The sequence below is a fragment of the Monodon monoceros genome, unplaced genomic scaffold (genome assembly GCF_005190385.1).
Source record: "Monodon monoceros isolate NGI ecotype Baffin Bay Population unplaced genomic scaffold, NGI_Narwhal_1 Super_Scaffold_8, whole genome shotgun sequence".
Classification (NCBI taxonomy): Eukaryota; Metazoa; Chordata; class Mammalia; order Artiodactyla; family Monodontidae; genus Monodon; species Monodon monoceros.
The window spans coordinates 32306079-32321802 of NW_021703785.1; the positions used below are offsets into that span (position 1 = coordinate 32306079).

The 15724-nt window shown below is 39.6% G+C and overlaps 1 protein-coding gene across 13 annotated transcripts in view; it reads right to left on the reverse strand.

The window, feature by feature from the left end:
• PIBF1 (progesterone immunomodulatory binding factor 1) overlaps positions 1-15724 on the reverse strand; it is a 212218-nt gene that overhangs the window by 188167 nt on the left and 8327 nt on the right. For 12 of the 13 annotated variants that reach the window (XR_003791696.1, XR_003791697.1, XR_003791695.1 and 9 more), the window contains exons 3-5: positions 8153-8253; positions 5106-5304; positions 2302-2421 (exon numbers count right to left, since the gene is read on the reverse strand). Coding sequence is in view for 9 of the 13 variants with exons in the window: in XM_029209987.1 (XP_029065820.1) it covers positions 2302-2421; positions 5106-5304; positions 8153-8253 (420 nt within the window). In the remaining 4 variants the exon portion in view is untranslated. The remainder of the gene's footprint in view (positions 1-2301; positions 2422-5105; positions 5305-8152; positions 8254-15724) is intronic. The other variant, XM_029209995.1, reaches the window with a different exon arrangement.

Genomic DNA, 15724 nt, shown 5'->3' on the forward strand with positions numbered 1-15724 from the left:
AACCTTTAAGAAGCAAACTTGCACATGGAAAGGTTCTATGATGGCTAATTTTTTATGTCAACTTGGCTAGGCTACAGTACCCAAATATTCAGTCAAACATTATTTTACATGTTTCTGTGAAGGCATTTTTTAGATGAGATTAACATTTAAATCAGCAGACTCTGAGTAAAGCAGTTTACCTTCCATAACGTGGTGGGCCTCATCCAATCAGCTGAGGCCTCACTAGAACTAAGACTGACCTCCCCTGAGCAAGAAGGAATTCTGTCAGCAGACTGCCTTTGGATTCAAACTGCAACCCTCCCTTGAATCTCCAAGCCTGCCAGCCTACCCCATTAGAGTTTGGATTCGCCAAGCTTCCACAATCACAAGAGCCAATTCCCTAAAATATACGTCTCTCCATATATATTTACATATCCTGTTAGCTTTGTTTCTCTGGAGAACCCTAACACAAGTTCACAAACAAAACTGCTTCTGTGTTCAAGAGGTATTCATGCACTAAAAACACTCAGGAACTCTATGAGTGAAACCAGTGTTAATTTTCTATGCTTTCATGTCAGTAAAATACTAAAGGTATTAGTAAGGTTGAAACAAACTAAAATCTGGGATACAATGCCATTACTGACCCTTGAGAGTAGAAAGACTTGCTTTACCACACAGTAAAAATATGTCACATACTAATGATAATTTTAGACATCCAAGCCTTCTTTTTTTTTGGTCCGAAGAATCCTTTGTTCAGGAGAAAGTACTCTTAGAATCCCCAAATGTCAAAGGTGATTAAAATAGAGGTGGTTTGGGCTTCCCTGGTGGCGCAGTGGTTGAGAGTCCGCCTGCCGATGCAGGGGACGTGGGTTTGTGCCCCGGTCCAGGAGGATCCCACATGCCGCGGAGCGGCTGGGCCCGTGAGCCATGGCCGCTGAGCCTGCGCGTCCGGAGCCTGTGCTCCGCAACGGGAAAGGCCACAACAGTGAGAGGCCCGCGTACCGCAAAAAAAAAAAAGAAAAAGAGGTTGTTTGATAGAAACATAGAAAGCTCCTCCAGTCCTCCCTCTAAAAAATAAGTCCCTGAGGGACGCTGACGTACCATAAGGTGCTGCAGAACTAAGCCTGAAAACTTATCTGCCTTGTCTCTAACGAACCCTGTGCCACACCGCCACCGCTGCTGCCACCACCATCGCCATCCTGGGCATTCTACAGAGACAATGGAGATTAAATGATTTGCCCGAGGCTGAAAAATTAGTTAGTAGCCAAACTGAGGTCTTCTTTGTCCTTTATTATTTTGACTTTAGATGCAAATTTTTTAAAAGTTAAGAGCTATTTTTCTAAATGTGCAAAGCAGTTTACCTGCACAATATGGCAGGTTAGCAGCAGAAAAAAACCACCATAATAGACCCCTGTGGTAGGGTTCACATCAGCACATCGGCCTCTCTGGCATCGCTCCTGATGACTTACTTCAATGCTCCTATGAGCAGATGGAAGCTGAGTCTTCATTTGCTTGTAATATTGGCTCTATAATGACCGAACTAGATTCCATCCAGCACTAACAGTGCAGCAAATCAGAGCATCAAAATATAAATTAAATCATAATTGTTTATTTCTGGATAACAGATCTTTGGTAAAAGTTGCCCTTGAAATAGGACACAAAATAGTTATTTATAGGCAACCTTGCTAAAAAATCACATTTTTACTTTGAAACAGAATTGTGAGCAATTCAATGAAGTAAATGGGACAAATAGTATTATTTTCTTCATTTGACAGAGCAGGAAACATTGAATGACTTGTTCAAGGTCACACAAAGAATGAGTGTCAAGATATCATCTAAGGTATAACTCCAACCTACTAGAATTTGAACTCTGGAAGGGCAGGCACTGTCTCTCTCGTACTCACTGCTGCCAGCACCTAGCACAGCACCAGGCATCAGTGGGGTGGATGCTAATATTAGTGCATGTGCTCTGAACAGATATTAGGAGAGCTAACTGTATTGGATGAAGAGGCAAAATGACTTATAAATGGACAAGGGCTCCCTTTCTTATCACCAACAGGGCGGATCCGTAATGAAGAACTGAGAATGAAATGAGATACAACAACAAAACACTCAGCCGGGGATTACGGCCAATATCATGGATGTACCCTGCCAAGATAAGATGGCTATTTCCATTCTCACCTCCTTCCCACTACTTATGAAGAATCACAGCAGTTAGCATCCCCAAGTTCCATTTTTCTTTTACTGATTTTTATATTCCCTATCACAAATCTTAAGGACCTCTTGGAGCTTCTTCACACCAGGGATCAAAATTATACAAACCTCGGTCAGTTGTTTCAGTTGACCCTTGTTTTCACTTAATTCTTCGGCCAGGTCTTTCTTTTTCACTTGTAGTTCAGAGATTTCCTTTCTTAATGGATTCACTAGTTCATGGAACCGAATCTTTGAAAAAAAAAATCAAATTAATAAGCAGTCTCGAGACCCAAATTACAATTAAAATTTGCTAATTAACAGCACTCTCAATTATCAGTACTACAAGGAAAAGTATTAAGATAATAAAGGAAAGTGTTAAGGAGTTTCAGATTATATGCCTGTACACTAAAGTTCTGTTTGTAAAAAAATGATACAAGACAGTCTTTAATTGTCCCTGACCACTAATACTTCATTAAGTCTTAATGTTCAATTAAGTCCCCTCAAGGCCCAGATTATCTGTAACTCCCCACCCTGACACGGTCTCTCTTTCCTCTCTTCTATCAGTCCTCCATGTTCTCCTTACTCCTTACCTCCCACTACTGCTCACTCCATACTATCCGCTTGTTATTTCCTCAACACATCAAGTGTCCCAGAGTTTTGCTCTTGCTCTTTCCTCTGATGGAAAAGCTCTTCTCACATATAAATGTACAGCTCATGCTTTCACTCCCTTCTGGTCTCTGACCAGACGTCACCCTATCAGTAAAACCCTCCCTGACTTCCCTAACCAGATTCTTCTGGGGGCCGCGCCACCTGTGGGATCTTAGTTCCCCGACCAGGGATCGAACCCGGTTCCTTGGCAGTGAGAGCACGGAGTCCTAACCACTCGACCGCCAGGGAAGTCCCTCCCCTACGCTGATTTAAAATAGCATCCTCACTCTTCATTCCTGCTCTTTTCTCCATAGCATTTAGGACAAACGTTCTACATATTTTAATTTGTTGTGTGTGTTGCTCCATTGGAATGTAAGCTCTGTGAGGACAGGAATTTTTGTCTGGTTTGTGCACTGCTCTGTCTCCCATGCCTAAATATAGGAAAAGCCTACACCCCAGGCTCTTGGTGAAATCTACTTACTACCACCGCTGTAGAAGGGATAATCAGGATGAATCAGGAGGTATTTTCATGTCACTGTTCCATTCAGTTCAGACCTCTCTTCCCACTCATAATTCTCTCAGGGGAATTTGCCTGCCCTAACTTAGTAAAGTGTTCCAACTAACAAGCTCCTACAAAACTAAGCTAGCAGCAAATTAGGAGACGACAATTAGGGACTATTTATTGTATAGGCATACAATCTGAAACTCCTTAACGTATTGCTGTATTGCAGGAGTACCATATTTGGTAAGAGGCAAGTCCTAAGGCTAGTACTTGACACAATGAACCTGTGTATAATTAACTAGTTAGGATGGTACTGTCTGAAAACAAAAGATAAGACAAGGAACATTAACAGATCAGAGAACAAAAATATGTATGCCTGCCACTAATGGGATACTTTCCATCTACAATGGATAAAGCCTCAATGACAGCACTTGAGATATTTAATTGGTTTTGGACAGTACTTTGGGCAGAACAATTATGTTCAAGCTATGTTAAATAAAAAGCTGGACAAAAAACAGTACTCCGTTTTGTAGGAAATCACTAATCTGGAAGCCTTATCCAAATGAGAACCAAGAGTAGCAACCACTACAGCAAAAAGAACTGATAATATTTATTATGTGTTTACTATGTTCTAAGCACTGTGTTAAGCATTTTACATACAAATTCATAGTTAATCTTCACAATTACCTCAACAGAAAGTTGCTGTTATTATTATTCTTTTTTAATTGAAGCATAGTGGATTTACAATGCTGTGTTAGTTTCCACTATACAGCAAGGTGATTCAGTTATACATATAAATATTCTTTTTCAGATTCTTTTTCATCATAGATTATGACAAGCTATTGAATAAAAGGCACTGTTATTATTATTAACCCTTTTACAGATGAAAAAAATCAAGCCTCTTACGGTGAAATGACCTCTATATATCACAAACTTGCAGTTTGTGTGAGATGTGTGCTCTTGAGAGCCCTGGTCCCACCCTGCCACTCTGAGACCATTTCAGGAAATCAATGGGACCAAAACTATTTTCCTAGTAATACTAAGATTTTTTGCCTGTTTTACTCTTAATCTTATGCCCATTAAGTGTCTGCCGGTGGCTACATGATGTGTAATGATATCATTGCCCTTAAGGCTAATGAAGTGTGTACTTGCGTATTCCTGTATTGTAAAAATTTCTCAGTTTTAATTTCGAATATGGTAAATATTAACAGATATAGTTAGTCTATATAAGCAAAATCTCTTTGGGGTCTTCAATAATTTTTAGAGTGTAAACGGATGCTGATATCAGAAAGATTTGAGAACACTGCCATAGATCAATCCTACATACAGACTTGTGTGACCAACACTGCAGTTGAGATCCTGACCTAGATCTGTAACGATCGCCCTCATGCTGTCCCTTTATAATCACACCACTCCCCTCTTCTTTAATGTCCCTAACCCCTGGCAAACACTAATCTGTTATCTCTATAATTTTTCATTTGAGAACATTATAAACTGCCACAGTTTATGATAAATAATTCATTTCTATGGATTATCCAGCCATTAACTTTAGAGCCCTATTTATTGCTTGAATTTGGAGGTCAATGGCCAAGACCCTTTAAAATTTGGTGATCTGAACACCATTCACTCACTACCTTCAGACCAGAGCCATAAAATAATTTATCAATTAGGTACTTCAAAAGTTATGGCAAAAAAAAAAAGTTATGGCTACTATAGAAATGGCAAATTTTAGTCTGGAAATATATGCATTTTTTTTTTTTTTTTAATGATACAAGACACTTACAGACACATATTCAGGAATAGAAAGCTGATCTTCCGGAAGACCTTTTAGGTTCATATATTGGTCTTCTGTCAACTCAAAGTCACGCAGGTTTCGACGAATATCTCCAGCTTTCTCTCTTAGCTGAAGGTTTGTCTCTTCTAGTTGCTTCTGTCTCATTAAAATAGTTTCCATTTCTTGTTTCATTAGTTCTTGATATTTTCTACATTAGGAGAGAATGTATAGCAAGCTTAAAAAAATCACTGAGATCTAATTTTCTCAAAGTTCCTTTTTTATAGTAACATAAAATTAAGAAATGAGAAGCTTAATAGTATTTTTGGCTCCAGCTAAATGCTGACTTAACCAGTTAAACACGAAATGACAATGCTATACTAATTACTGAATGTGTAGCCACATAAATTATTAAATAGAAAATTAATGTTCTTAATAATGTTTAAAATTCAAATTATAAAATTATACATGTCTTCTCCTTAAGGTGTAAATCTTATATATCTGCTTTGGACCCTACTCATTAAAGTAATTTTCATTTGTCTTTATCCAGGTACTTCAAGGTATACCTCTTTAAGATGGCAACACTGAACCACCATAATGTATTCATTCAACCAATGAGGTAATGAAATCAGTAATCCACACATAATCAACCACCTTTCTCAAGGAATCCATGTAGTACACATTGTTAGTTGCCCATCCAAAAATTTTGAGCAGGAAGGCACCCTCTGATTTTTCCCCCTCCTACTGTATCACTCCCATCAACATACAAACATGCTGTTATTCGTCCTGTCTTAAAATAAATGAACAAACAAGCTCCCACAATTTTTGACCCTCTTTCACTGCCCCTTTTGTTTCTCAAAAGTTTTCTGTATGTGCTCTCTTCAATGCCTTTCCTCTTAAACCCAGGCCAATCAGGTCTGGTAACATTCAGATTGCTAATGATCAATTCTCAGTTCTTTCCATCCCTATCAATAGCACTTGAGACATCTGATCTCTCCCTCCTTATACACTTTCTTCATCTGGCTTCCCAGACACCATATTTTTTTCCTCTTCATTTTTATCCTATTTTCTTGGTGGCACTTTCTCGGTCTTATTATCTAGTTTGCCTTAGTGTTGGAGTACTCAGTCCCCTCCTCTGTCTGTGTTCACTCCCTTGGGGAATTCATCCAGTCTCGTGACTTAAATACCATCTATATCCTAATGACTCCAGATTTATATCTCTAGATCAGACTTCTCATATACCTCCACATGGATTTCTAATACGACAACTCTAACTTAACATGTTCCAAATTGAACTCCTGCTCTTCTCTCACAAACCTATTCCGCTATGGTTTCAGCATCCTTAGTTTTGAATTTTATTTTATTTATTTATTTTTTTTATACAGCAGGTTCTTATTAGTTATCTATTTTATACATATTAGTGTATGTATGTCAATCCCAATCTCCCAATTCATCCCACCACCACCCCCAACCATCTTTAGTTGACAGCAACTTCCTCCCTTCATTTATTCAGGCCAAAAATGTTGGTACAATCCTTGGTTCCTCTTTCTCTCCTAAACCCCACATCTAATCCATTAGGACATCCTATCAACTCTACCTTCAAAATATATTCAGAATCCAACCACTTTTTACCACTATCAGCTATCAAGAGAATTACTGAAATAGTCTCCTACTGCCCTCTCCACTTCATTTAATTTGATCAGTGCCTAAAGAAATAGAGTAGAAGTCCTATTATCCAATGCAGTGGTTTTCAAAGTGTTATCCCCAAACCAGCAGCAGCATTAGCATCATCTGGGAACTTGGTAAAAATGCAAATTCTCAGGGCTCAACTCAAATCAGAATCTGAGGGTGGGACCCAACAATCTTTTTTCAGCCCGGCAGGTGGTTCTGGTGCATGCTAAAATTTGAGAACCACTTATCTAATGAGATAGTAGCTGATAATTGGTCTGATAATTTTTTAAAATATCAGTTAAAGAGTAAGATCTTATAAAGGGAAAAGACACCTACTTTACACATTTACAGCTAATTAAAATATAGACATAAACATTCATTGGCAACATTTTTTACGTAGGGTACAGATTTTTTGTAATATGGAGATATGCTTTGTTTTTCTGTAAATCATTTTTCATGATTTCCAAATCTGATTTCTTTACAATGGCAGGAGACCTTTTGAAAAGACACTTGGGAAATCTGAGGATACTTTTTATGGATTTGATTTTTGCCCCTAATCTCTAAACACCTCTTGCTTACACTTAATTTGATGATTTTTAGTCACTCACTTTAATTGAATCTTTCCAAAGAATTCATTGTAGTTTGCAAAGAAATGACATATGTTTTTGTACTCATTTTAAAATATAATTTTAATTAAGTGTAAGTATGATTATGTAAGCATAATAAGTATGATTGGCATAGGCATATTTGAGAGTAAACACAACAGACTCTGGATAAACATACAACTGAGCTGGAGGAAGTATATAGGCAGACAAAAGGTACATTAACCCAGAAGAATTCAGTGGGCCATAAGAATATATCAGTATGTTCTACAGAGCAAATGAAAAATTTAATCCAGACAGCCAGTTAAGTGGTGGTGAGTTTAGAGAGCTTCCATTGTCATTTATGGTTCACTGACACTGGCAATATTTGTTGAATGAATGTTGAATTCTGGCTTTTTGAATTTTGTGTACGTATCAAGTAGTTTTTTTTGTCAGTCTGGATGTAAAAATTATTACCGTCTTTGATTTAAGATTTCTCTATTTTAGCTTACGATCACATGCATGAATATGTAATGACATTACCAACTGCTAGACAGGTATTGCTACTTATTTCTTTATTTATATGTTTGCGGTACGCGGGCCTCTCACTGTTGTGGCCTCTCCCGTTGCGGAGCACAGGCTCCGGACGAGCAGGCTCAGCAGCCACGGCTCACGGGCCTACCGCTCTGTGGCATGTGGGATTTTCCCGGACCGAGGCACGAACCCGTGTCCCCTGCGTCGGCAGGTGGACTCGCAACCACTGCGCCACCAGGGAAGCCCGGTATTGCTGCTTTTTAAAACTTTTACCTGGCATCCTTTTGTTGAAAAGTCAATTGGTTTTCTAATCTCAATGTTAGTAGCTGCTTCTGGTGAAGTGCATCATTAAGCTTCTCTTCCAATTCTTCAATCTTAAAAAAGAGAAAAAGATAAATTACACGGTCAGTTCGCAAATTTATCGTTTAATAAAACCTTCTGTTTGTTCATAAAAATGGTTGTTAAACTATGCTTTGGGGCTTCCCTGGTGGCGCAGTGGTTGAGAGTCCGCCTGCCGATGCAGGGGACATGGGCTTGTGCCCCAGTCTGGGAAGATCCCACATGCCGCGAAGCAGCTGGGCCCGTGAGCCATGGCCGCTGAGCCTGCGCGTCCGGAGCCTGCGCTCCACAACGGGAGAGGCCTCAACAGTGAGAGGCCCGCGTACCGCAACAAACAAACAAACAAAAAACAAAAAAACTATGCTTTGAATCTGCTGCCTTATGAATGTTTTCTTGCCAGGCTGTCATTAAGATCATCTTTGCCCGTTAATCTAATCTAAGTGAAAAACCCTTTGACAATTGGAATTTTTATGCTGGTGCCTCGCCCAGCTAATTATTTCCTGGCCAGACCCTGAATATATACCTCAGATGCATCTATAATCTCTGCCTACTATACATCTTCAATTGACTACATGGGTGTTGCTATAAATGTCCAAAATGAACCTAGTCATCACCCTCACCTATCTTATATTCCTTACATCTCCCTGGTCTCCAAAGCAAAAAAATCTGAGTCACGCATATTTGATATATCTCCTCCATTGCTTATTCTTATCTGACATCATTTTTATTTTTATTTTTATTTCCATCTTTATTGGAGAATAATTGCTTTACAATGGTGTGTTAGTTTCTGCTTTATAGCAAAGTGAAACAGTCATACATATACATATGTTCCCATATCTCTTCCCTCTTGCGTCTCCCTCCCTCCAACCCTCCCTATTCCACCCCTCTAGGTGGTCACAAAGCACCGAGCTGATCTCCCCGTGCTATGCGGCTGCTTCCCACTAGCTATCTATTTTACGTTTGGTAATGTATATATGTCCATGCCACTCTCTCACTTTGTCACAGCTTACCCTTGCCTCTCCCCATACACTCAAGTCCATTCTCTAGTAGGTCTATGTCTTTACTCCTGCCTTACCCCTAGGTTCTTCTTGACATTTTTTAAAATTAAATTCCATAGATATGTGTTAGCATACGGTATTTGTCTTTCTCTTTCTGACTTACTTCACTCTGTATGACAGACTCTAGGTCCATCCACCTCATTACAAATAGCTCATTTTCGTTTCTTTTTATGGCTGAGTAATATTCCATTGTATATATATGCCACATCTTTATCCATTCATCCGATGATGGACACTTAGGTTGTTTCCATCTCCTGCCTATTGTAAATAGAGCTGCAATGAACATTTTGGTACATGACTCATTTTGAATTATGGTTTTCTCAGGGTATATGCCCAGTAGTGGGATTGCTGGGTCGTATGGTAATTCTGTCTTTAGTTTTTTAAGGAACCTCCATACTGTTCTCCATAGTGGCTGAACCAATTCACATTCCCACCAGCAGTGCAAGAGGGTTCCCTTTTCTCCACACCCTCTCCAGCATTTATTGTTTCTAGATTTTTTGATGATGGCCATTCTGACTGGTGTGAGATGATATCTCATTGTAGTTTTGATTTGCATTTCTCTAATGATTAATCATGTTAAGCATTCTTTCATGTGTTTGTTGGCAGTCTGTATATCTTCTTTGGAGAAATGTCTATTTAGGTCTTCTGCCCATTTTTGGATTGGGTTGTTTGTTATTGAGCTGCATGAGCTGCTTGTAAATTTTGGAAATTAATCCTTTGTCAGTTGCTTCATTTGCAAATATTTTCTCCCATTCTGAGGGTTCTCTTTTGGTCTTGTTTATGGTTTCCTTTGCTGTGCAAAAGCTTTGCAGTTTCCTTAGGTCCCATTTGTTTATTTTTGTTTTTATTTCCATTTCTCTAGGAGGTGGATCAAAAAGTATCTTGCTGTGATTTATGTCATAGAGTGCTCTGCCTATGTTTTCCTCTAAGAGTTTGATAGTTTATGGCCTTACATCTAGGTCTTTAATCCATTTTGAGCTTAATTTTGAGTGATCTAATCTCATACTTTTACATGTACCTATCCAGTTTTCCCAGCACCACTTATTGAAGAGGCTGTCCTTTCTCCACTGTACATTCCTGCCTCCTTTATCAAAGATAAGGTGACCATATGTGCGTGGGTTTATCTCTGGGTTTTCTATCCTGTTCCATTGATCGATCTTTCTGTTTTTGTGCCAGTACCATACTGTCTTGATTACTGTAGCTTTGTAGTACAGTCTGAAGTCAGGGAGCCTGATTCCTCCAGCTCCGTTTTTCATTCTCAAGACTGCTTTGGCTATTCGGGGTCTTTTGTGTTTCCATACAAATTGTGAAATTTTTTGTTCTAGTTCTGTGAAAAATGCCAGTGGTAGTTTGATAGGGATTGCATTGAATCTGTAGATTGCTTTGGGTAGTAGAGTCATTTTCACAATGTTGATTCTTCCAATCCAAGAACATGATATATCTCTCCATCTATTTGTATCATCTTTCATCAGTGTCTTATAATTTTCTGCATATAGGTCTTTTGTCTCCTTAGGTAGGTTTATTCCTAGATATTTTATTCTTTTTGTTGCAATGGTAAATGGGAGTGATTTCTTGATTTCACTTTCAGATTTTTCACCATTAGTGTACTGGAATGCAAGGGATTTCTGTGCATTAATTTTGTATCCTGCTACTTTACCAAATTCATTGATTAGCTGTAGTAGTCTTCTGGTAGCACCTTTAGGATTCTCTATGTGTAGTATCATGTCATCTGCAAACAGTGACAGCTTTACTTCTTCTTTTCCGATTTGGATTCCTTTTATTTCCTTTTCTTCTCTGATTGATGTGGCTAAAACTTCCAAAACTATGTTGAGTAAGAGTGGTGAGAGTGGGCAACCTTGTCTTGTTCATGATCTTAGTTGAAATGGTTTCAGTTTTTCACCATTGAGAACAATGTTGGCTGTGGGTTTGTCATATATGGCCTTTATTATGTTGAGGAAAGTTACCTCTATGCCTACTTTCTGTAGGGGGTTTATCATAAATGGGTGTTGAATTTTGTCGAAAGCTTTCTCTGCATCGATTGAGATGGCCATATTTTTTTTCTCCTTCAATTTGTTAATATGGTTTATCACATTGATTGATTTGCGTATATTGAAGAATCCTTGCATTCCTGGAATAAACCCCACTTGATCATGGTGTATGATCCTTTTAATGTGCTGTTGGATTCTGTTTGCTAGTATTTTGTTGAGGATTTTTGCATCTATGTTCATCAGTGATATTGGCCTGTAGTTTTCTTTCTTTGTGACATCCTTGTCTGGTTTTGGTATCAGGGTGATGGTGGCCTCGTAGAATGAGTTTGGGAGTGTTCCTCCCTCTGCTATATTTTGTAAGAGTTTGAGAAGGATAGGTGTTAGCTCTTCTCTAAATGTTTGATGGAATTTGCCTGTGAAGCTGTTTGGTCATGGGTTTTTGTCTGTTGGAAGATTTTTAATCACAGTTACAATTTCAGTGCTTGTGATTGGTGTGTTCATATTTTCTATTTCTTCCTGATTCATTCTTGGCAGGTTGTGCATTTCTAAGAATTTGTCCATTTCTTCTGGGTTGTCCATTTTATTGGCATAGAGTTGCTTGTAGTAATCTCTCATGATCTTTTTCATTTCTGCAGTGTCATTTGTTACTTCTCCTTTTTCATTTGTAATTCTATTGATTTGAGTCTACTCCCTGTTTTTCTTGATGAGTCTGGCTAATGCTTTATCAATTTTGTTTATCTTCTCAAAGAACCAGCTTTTAGTTTTATTGATCTTTGCTGTCGTTTCCTTCATTTCTTTTTCATTTATTTCTGATCTGATCTTTATGATTTCCTTACTTCTGCTAACATTGGGGTTTTTTTGTTCCTCTTTCTCTAATTGCTTTAGGTGCAAGGTTAGGTTGTTTATTCGAGGCGTTTCCTGTTTCTTAAGGTAGGATTGTATTGCTATAAATTTCCCTCTTAGAACTGCTTTTGCTGCATCCCATAGGTTTTGGGTCGTCGTGTCTCCATTGTCATTTGTTTCTAGGTAGTTTTTGATTTCCTCTTTGATTTCTTCAGTGATCACTTCGTTATTAAGTAGTGTATTGTTTAGCCTCCATGTGTTTGTATTTTTTACAGATCTTTTCCTGTAATTGATATCTAGTCTCATAGCATTGTGGTCAGAAAAGACACTTGATACAATTTCAATTTTCTTAAATTTACCAAGGCTTGATTTGTGACCCAAGATATGATCTATCCTGGAGAATGTTCCATGAGCACTTGAGAAAAATGTGTATTCTGTTGTTTTTGGGTGGAATGTCCTATAAATATCAATTAAGTCCATCTTGTTTAATGTATCATTTAAAGCTTGTGTTTCCTTATTTATTTTCATTTTGGATGATCTGTCCATTGGTGAAAGTGGGGTGTTAAAGTCTCCTACTATGAATGTGTTACTGTTGATTTCCCCTTTTATGGCTGTTAGTATTTGCCTTATGTATTGAGGTACTCCTATGTTAGGTGCATAAATATTTACAATTGTTATGTCTTCTTCTTGGATCGATCCCTTGATTATTATGTAGTGTCTTTCTTTGTCTCTTCTAATAGTCTTTATTTTAAAGTCTATTTTGTCTGATATGAGAATTGCTACTCCAGCTTTCTTTTGGTTTCCATTTGCATGGAATATCTTTTTCCATCCCCTCCCTTAGGTCTGAAGTGGGTCTCTTGTAGACAGCATATATATGGGTCTTGTTTTTGTATCCATTCAGCCAGTCTGTGTCTTTTGGTGGGGGCATTTAATCCATTTACATTTAAGGTAATTATCGATATGTATGTTCCTATTCCCATTTTCTTAATTGTTTTGGGTTTGTTATTATAGGTCTTTTCCTTCTCGTGTTTCTTGCCTAGAGAAGATCCTTTAGCATTTGTTGTAAAGCTGGTTTGGTGGTGCTGAACTGTCTCAGCTTTTGCTTTTCTGTAAAGGTTTTAATTTCTCCATCAAATCTGAATGAGATCCTTGCTGGGTAGAGTAATCTTGGTTGTAGGTTTTTCTCCTTCATCACTTTAAATATGTCCTGCCAGTCCCTTCTGGCTTGCAGAGTTTCTGCTGAAAGATCAGCTGTTAACATTACGGGGATTCCCTTGTGTGTTATTTGTTTTTCCCTTGCTGCTTTTAATATGTTTTCTTTGTATTTAATTTTTGACAGTTTGATTAATATGTGTCTTGGCGTGTTTCTCCTTGGATTTTTCTTGTATGGGACGCTCTGTGCTTCCTGGACTTAACTATTTCCTTTCCCATATTAGGGAAGTTTTCAAATATAATCTCTTCAAATATTTTCTCAGTCCCTTTCTTTTTCTCTTCTTCTTCTAGAACCCCTACATTCGAATGTTTGTGCATTTAATGTTGTCCCAGAAGTCTCTGAGACTGTCCTCAGTTCTTTTCATTCTTTTTTCTTTATTCTGCTCTGCAGCAGTTATTTCCACTACTTTATCTTCCAGGTCACTTATCCGTTCTTCTGCCTCAGTTATTCTGCTATTGATCCCTTCTAGAGTATTCTTAATTTCATTTATTGTGTTGTTCATCGTTGCTTGCTTCATATTTAGTTCTTCTAGGTCCTTGTTAAATGTTTCTTGCATTTTCTCTATTCTATTTCCAAGATTTTGCATCATCTTTACTATCATTTTTCTGAATTCTTTTTCAGGTAGACTGCCTATTTCCTCTCATTTGTTAGGTCTGGTGGGTTTTTATCTTGCTCCTTCATCTGCTGTGTGTTTTTCTGTCTTCTCATTTTGCTTATCTTACTGTGTTCGGGATCTCCTTTTTGCAGGCTCCAGGTTCGTAGTTCCCATTGTTTTTGGTGTCTGTCCCCAGTGGCTAAAGTTGATTCAGTGGGTTGTGTAGGCTTCCTGGTGGAGGGGACTAGTGCCTGTGTGGACTAGTGCCTGGTGGATGCAGCCAGATCTTGTCTTTCTGGTGGGCAGGTTCACATCTGGTGGTGTGTTTTTGGGTGTCTGTGGAGTTATTATAATTTTAGGCAGCCTCTCTTTTAATGGGTGGGGTTGTGTTCCTGTCTTGCTAGTTGTTTGGCATAGGGTGTCCAGCACTGTAGCTTGCTGGTCGTTGAGTGAAGCTGGGTGTTGGTGTTGAGATGGAGATCTCTGGGAGAATTCTGCCATTTGATATTATGTGGAGCTGGGAGGTCCCTTGTGGACCAGTGTCCTGAAGTTGGCTCTCCCATCTCAGAGGCACAGCACTGACTCCTGGCTGCAGCACCAGAGCCTTTCATCCACACGGCTCAGAATAAAAGGGAGAAAAAGTAGAAAGAAAGAAAGAAAGAGAATAAAAGAAAATAAAGGTAAAACAAAAGTTATTAAAATAGAAAAATAATTATTAAAAAAAATTTTTTTTAAAGTAAAAAAAGAAAAAAAAACAATGGATGGATAGAACCCTAGGACAAATGGTGAAAGCAAAGCTATACAGACAAAATCTCACACAGAGGCGTACACGTACACACTCAGAAAAAGTGGAAAAGGGGAAAAAATAATAAATCTCGCTCTCAAAGTCCACCTCCTCAATTTGGGATGGTTCGTTGTCTATTCATGTATTCCACAGATGCGGGGTACATCAAGTTGATCGTGGAGATTTAATCTGCTGCTCCTGAGGCTGCTGGGAGAGATTTCCCTTTCTCTTCTTTGTTCTCACAGCTCCCGGGGTTCAGCTTTGGATTTGGCCCCGCCTCTGCATGTAGGTCGTTGGAGTGCATCTGTTCTTTGCTCAGACAGGACGGGGTTAAAGAAGCCACTGATTCGGGGGCTCCGGCTCACTCAGTCCGGGGGGAGGGAGGGGTACAGAGTGTGGGGCGAGCCTGCGGCGCCAGAGGCTGGTGTGACGTTGCAGCAGCCTGAGGCGCGCCATGCATTCTCCCAGGGAAGTTGTCCCTGGATCCTGGGACCCTGGCAGTGGCGGGCTGCACAGGCTCCCCAGAACAGAGGTGTGGAGAGTGACCTGTGATCGCACACAGGCTTCCTCGTGGCGGCAGCCTTAGTGTCTCATGCCCGTCTCTGGTGTCTGCGTTGTTAGCCGCAGCTTGTGCCCGTCTCTGGAGCTCCTTTAAGGAGCGCTCTTAATCCCCTCTCCTTGCGCACCAGGAAACAAAAAGGGAAGAAAAAGTCTCTTGTCTCTCCGGCAGCTCCAGGCTTTTTCCTGGCCTCCCTCCTGGCTAGCCGTGATGCACTAACCGCTTCAGGCTGTGTTCACGCAGCCAACCCCAGTCCTCTCCATGTGATCCGACCGAAGCCCCAGCTTCAGCTCCCAGCCCCGCCCGCCCCAGTGGGTGAGCAGACAAGCCTCTCGGGCTGGTGAGTGCTAGTCGGCCCTGTTCCTCTGTGTGGAAATCTCTCCACTTTGCCCTCCGCACCCCTGCGGCTGTGCTCTCCTATGCGGCTCTGAAGCTCCCCCCCCTCCGCCACCCACAGGCTCCGCCC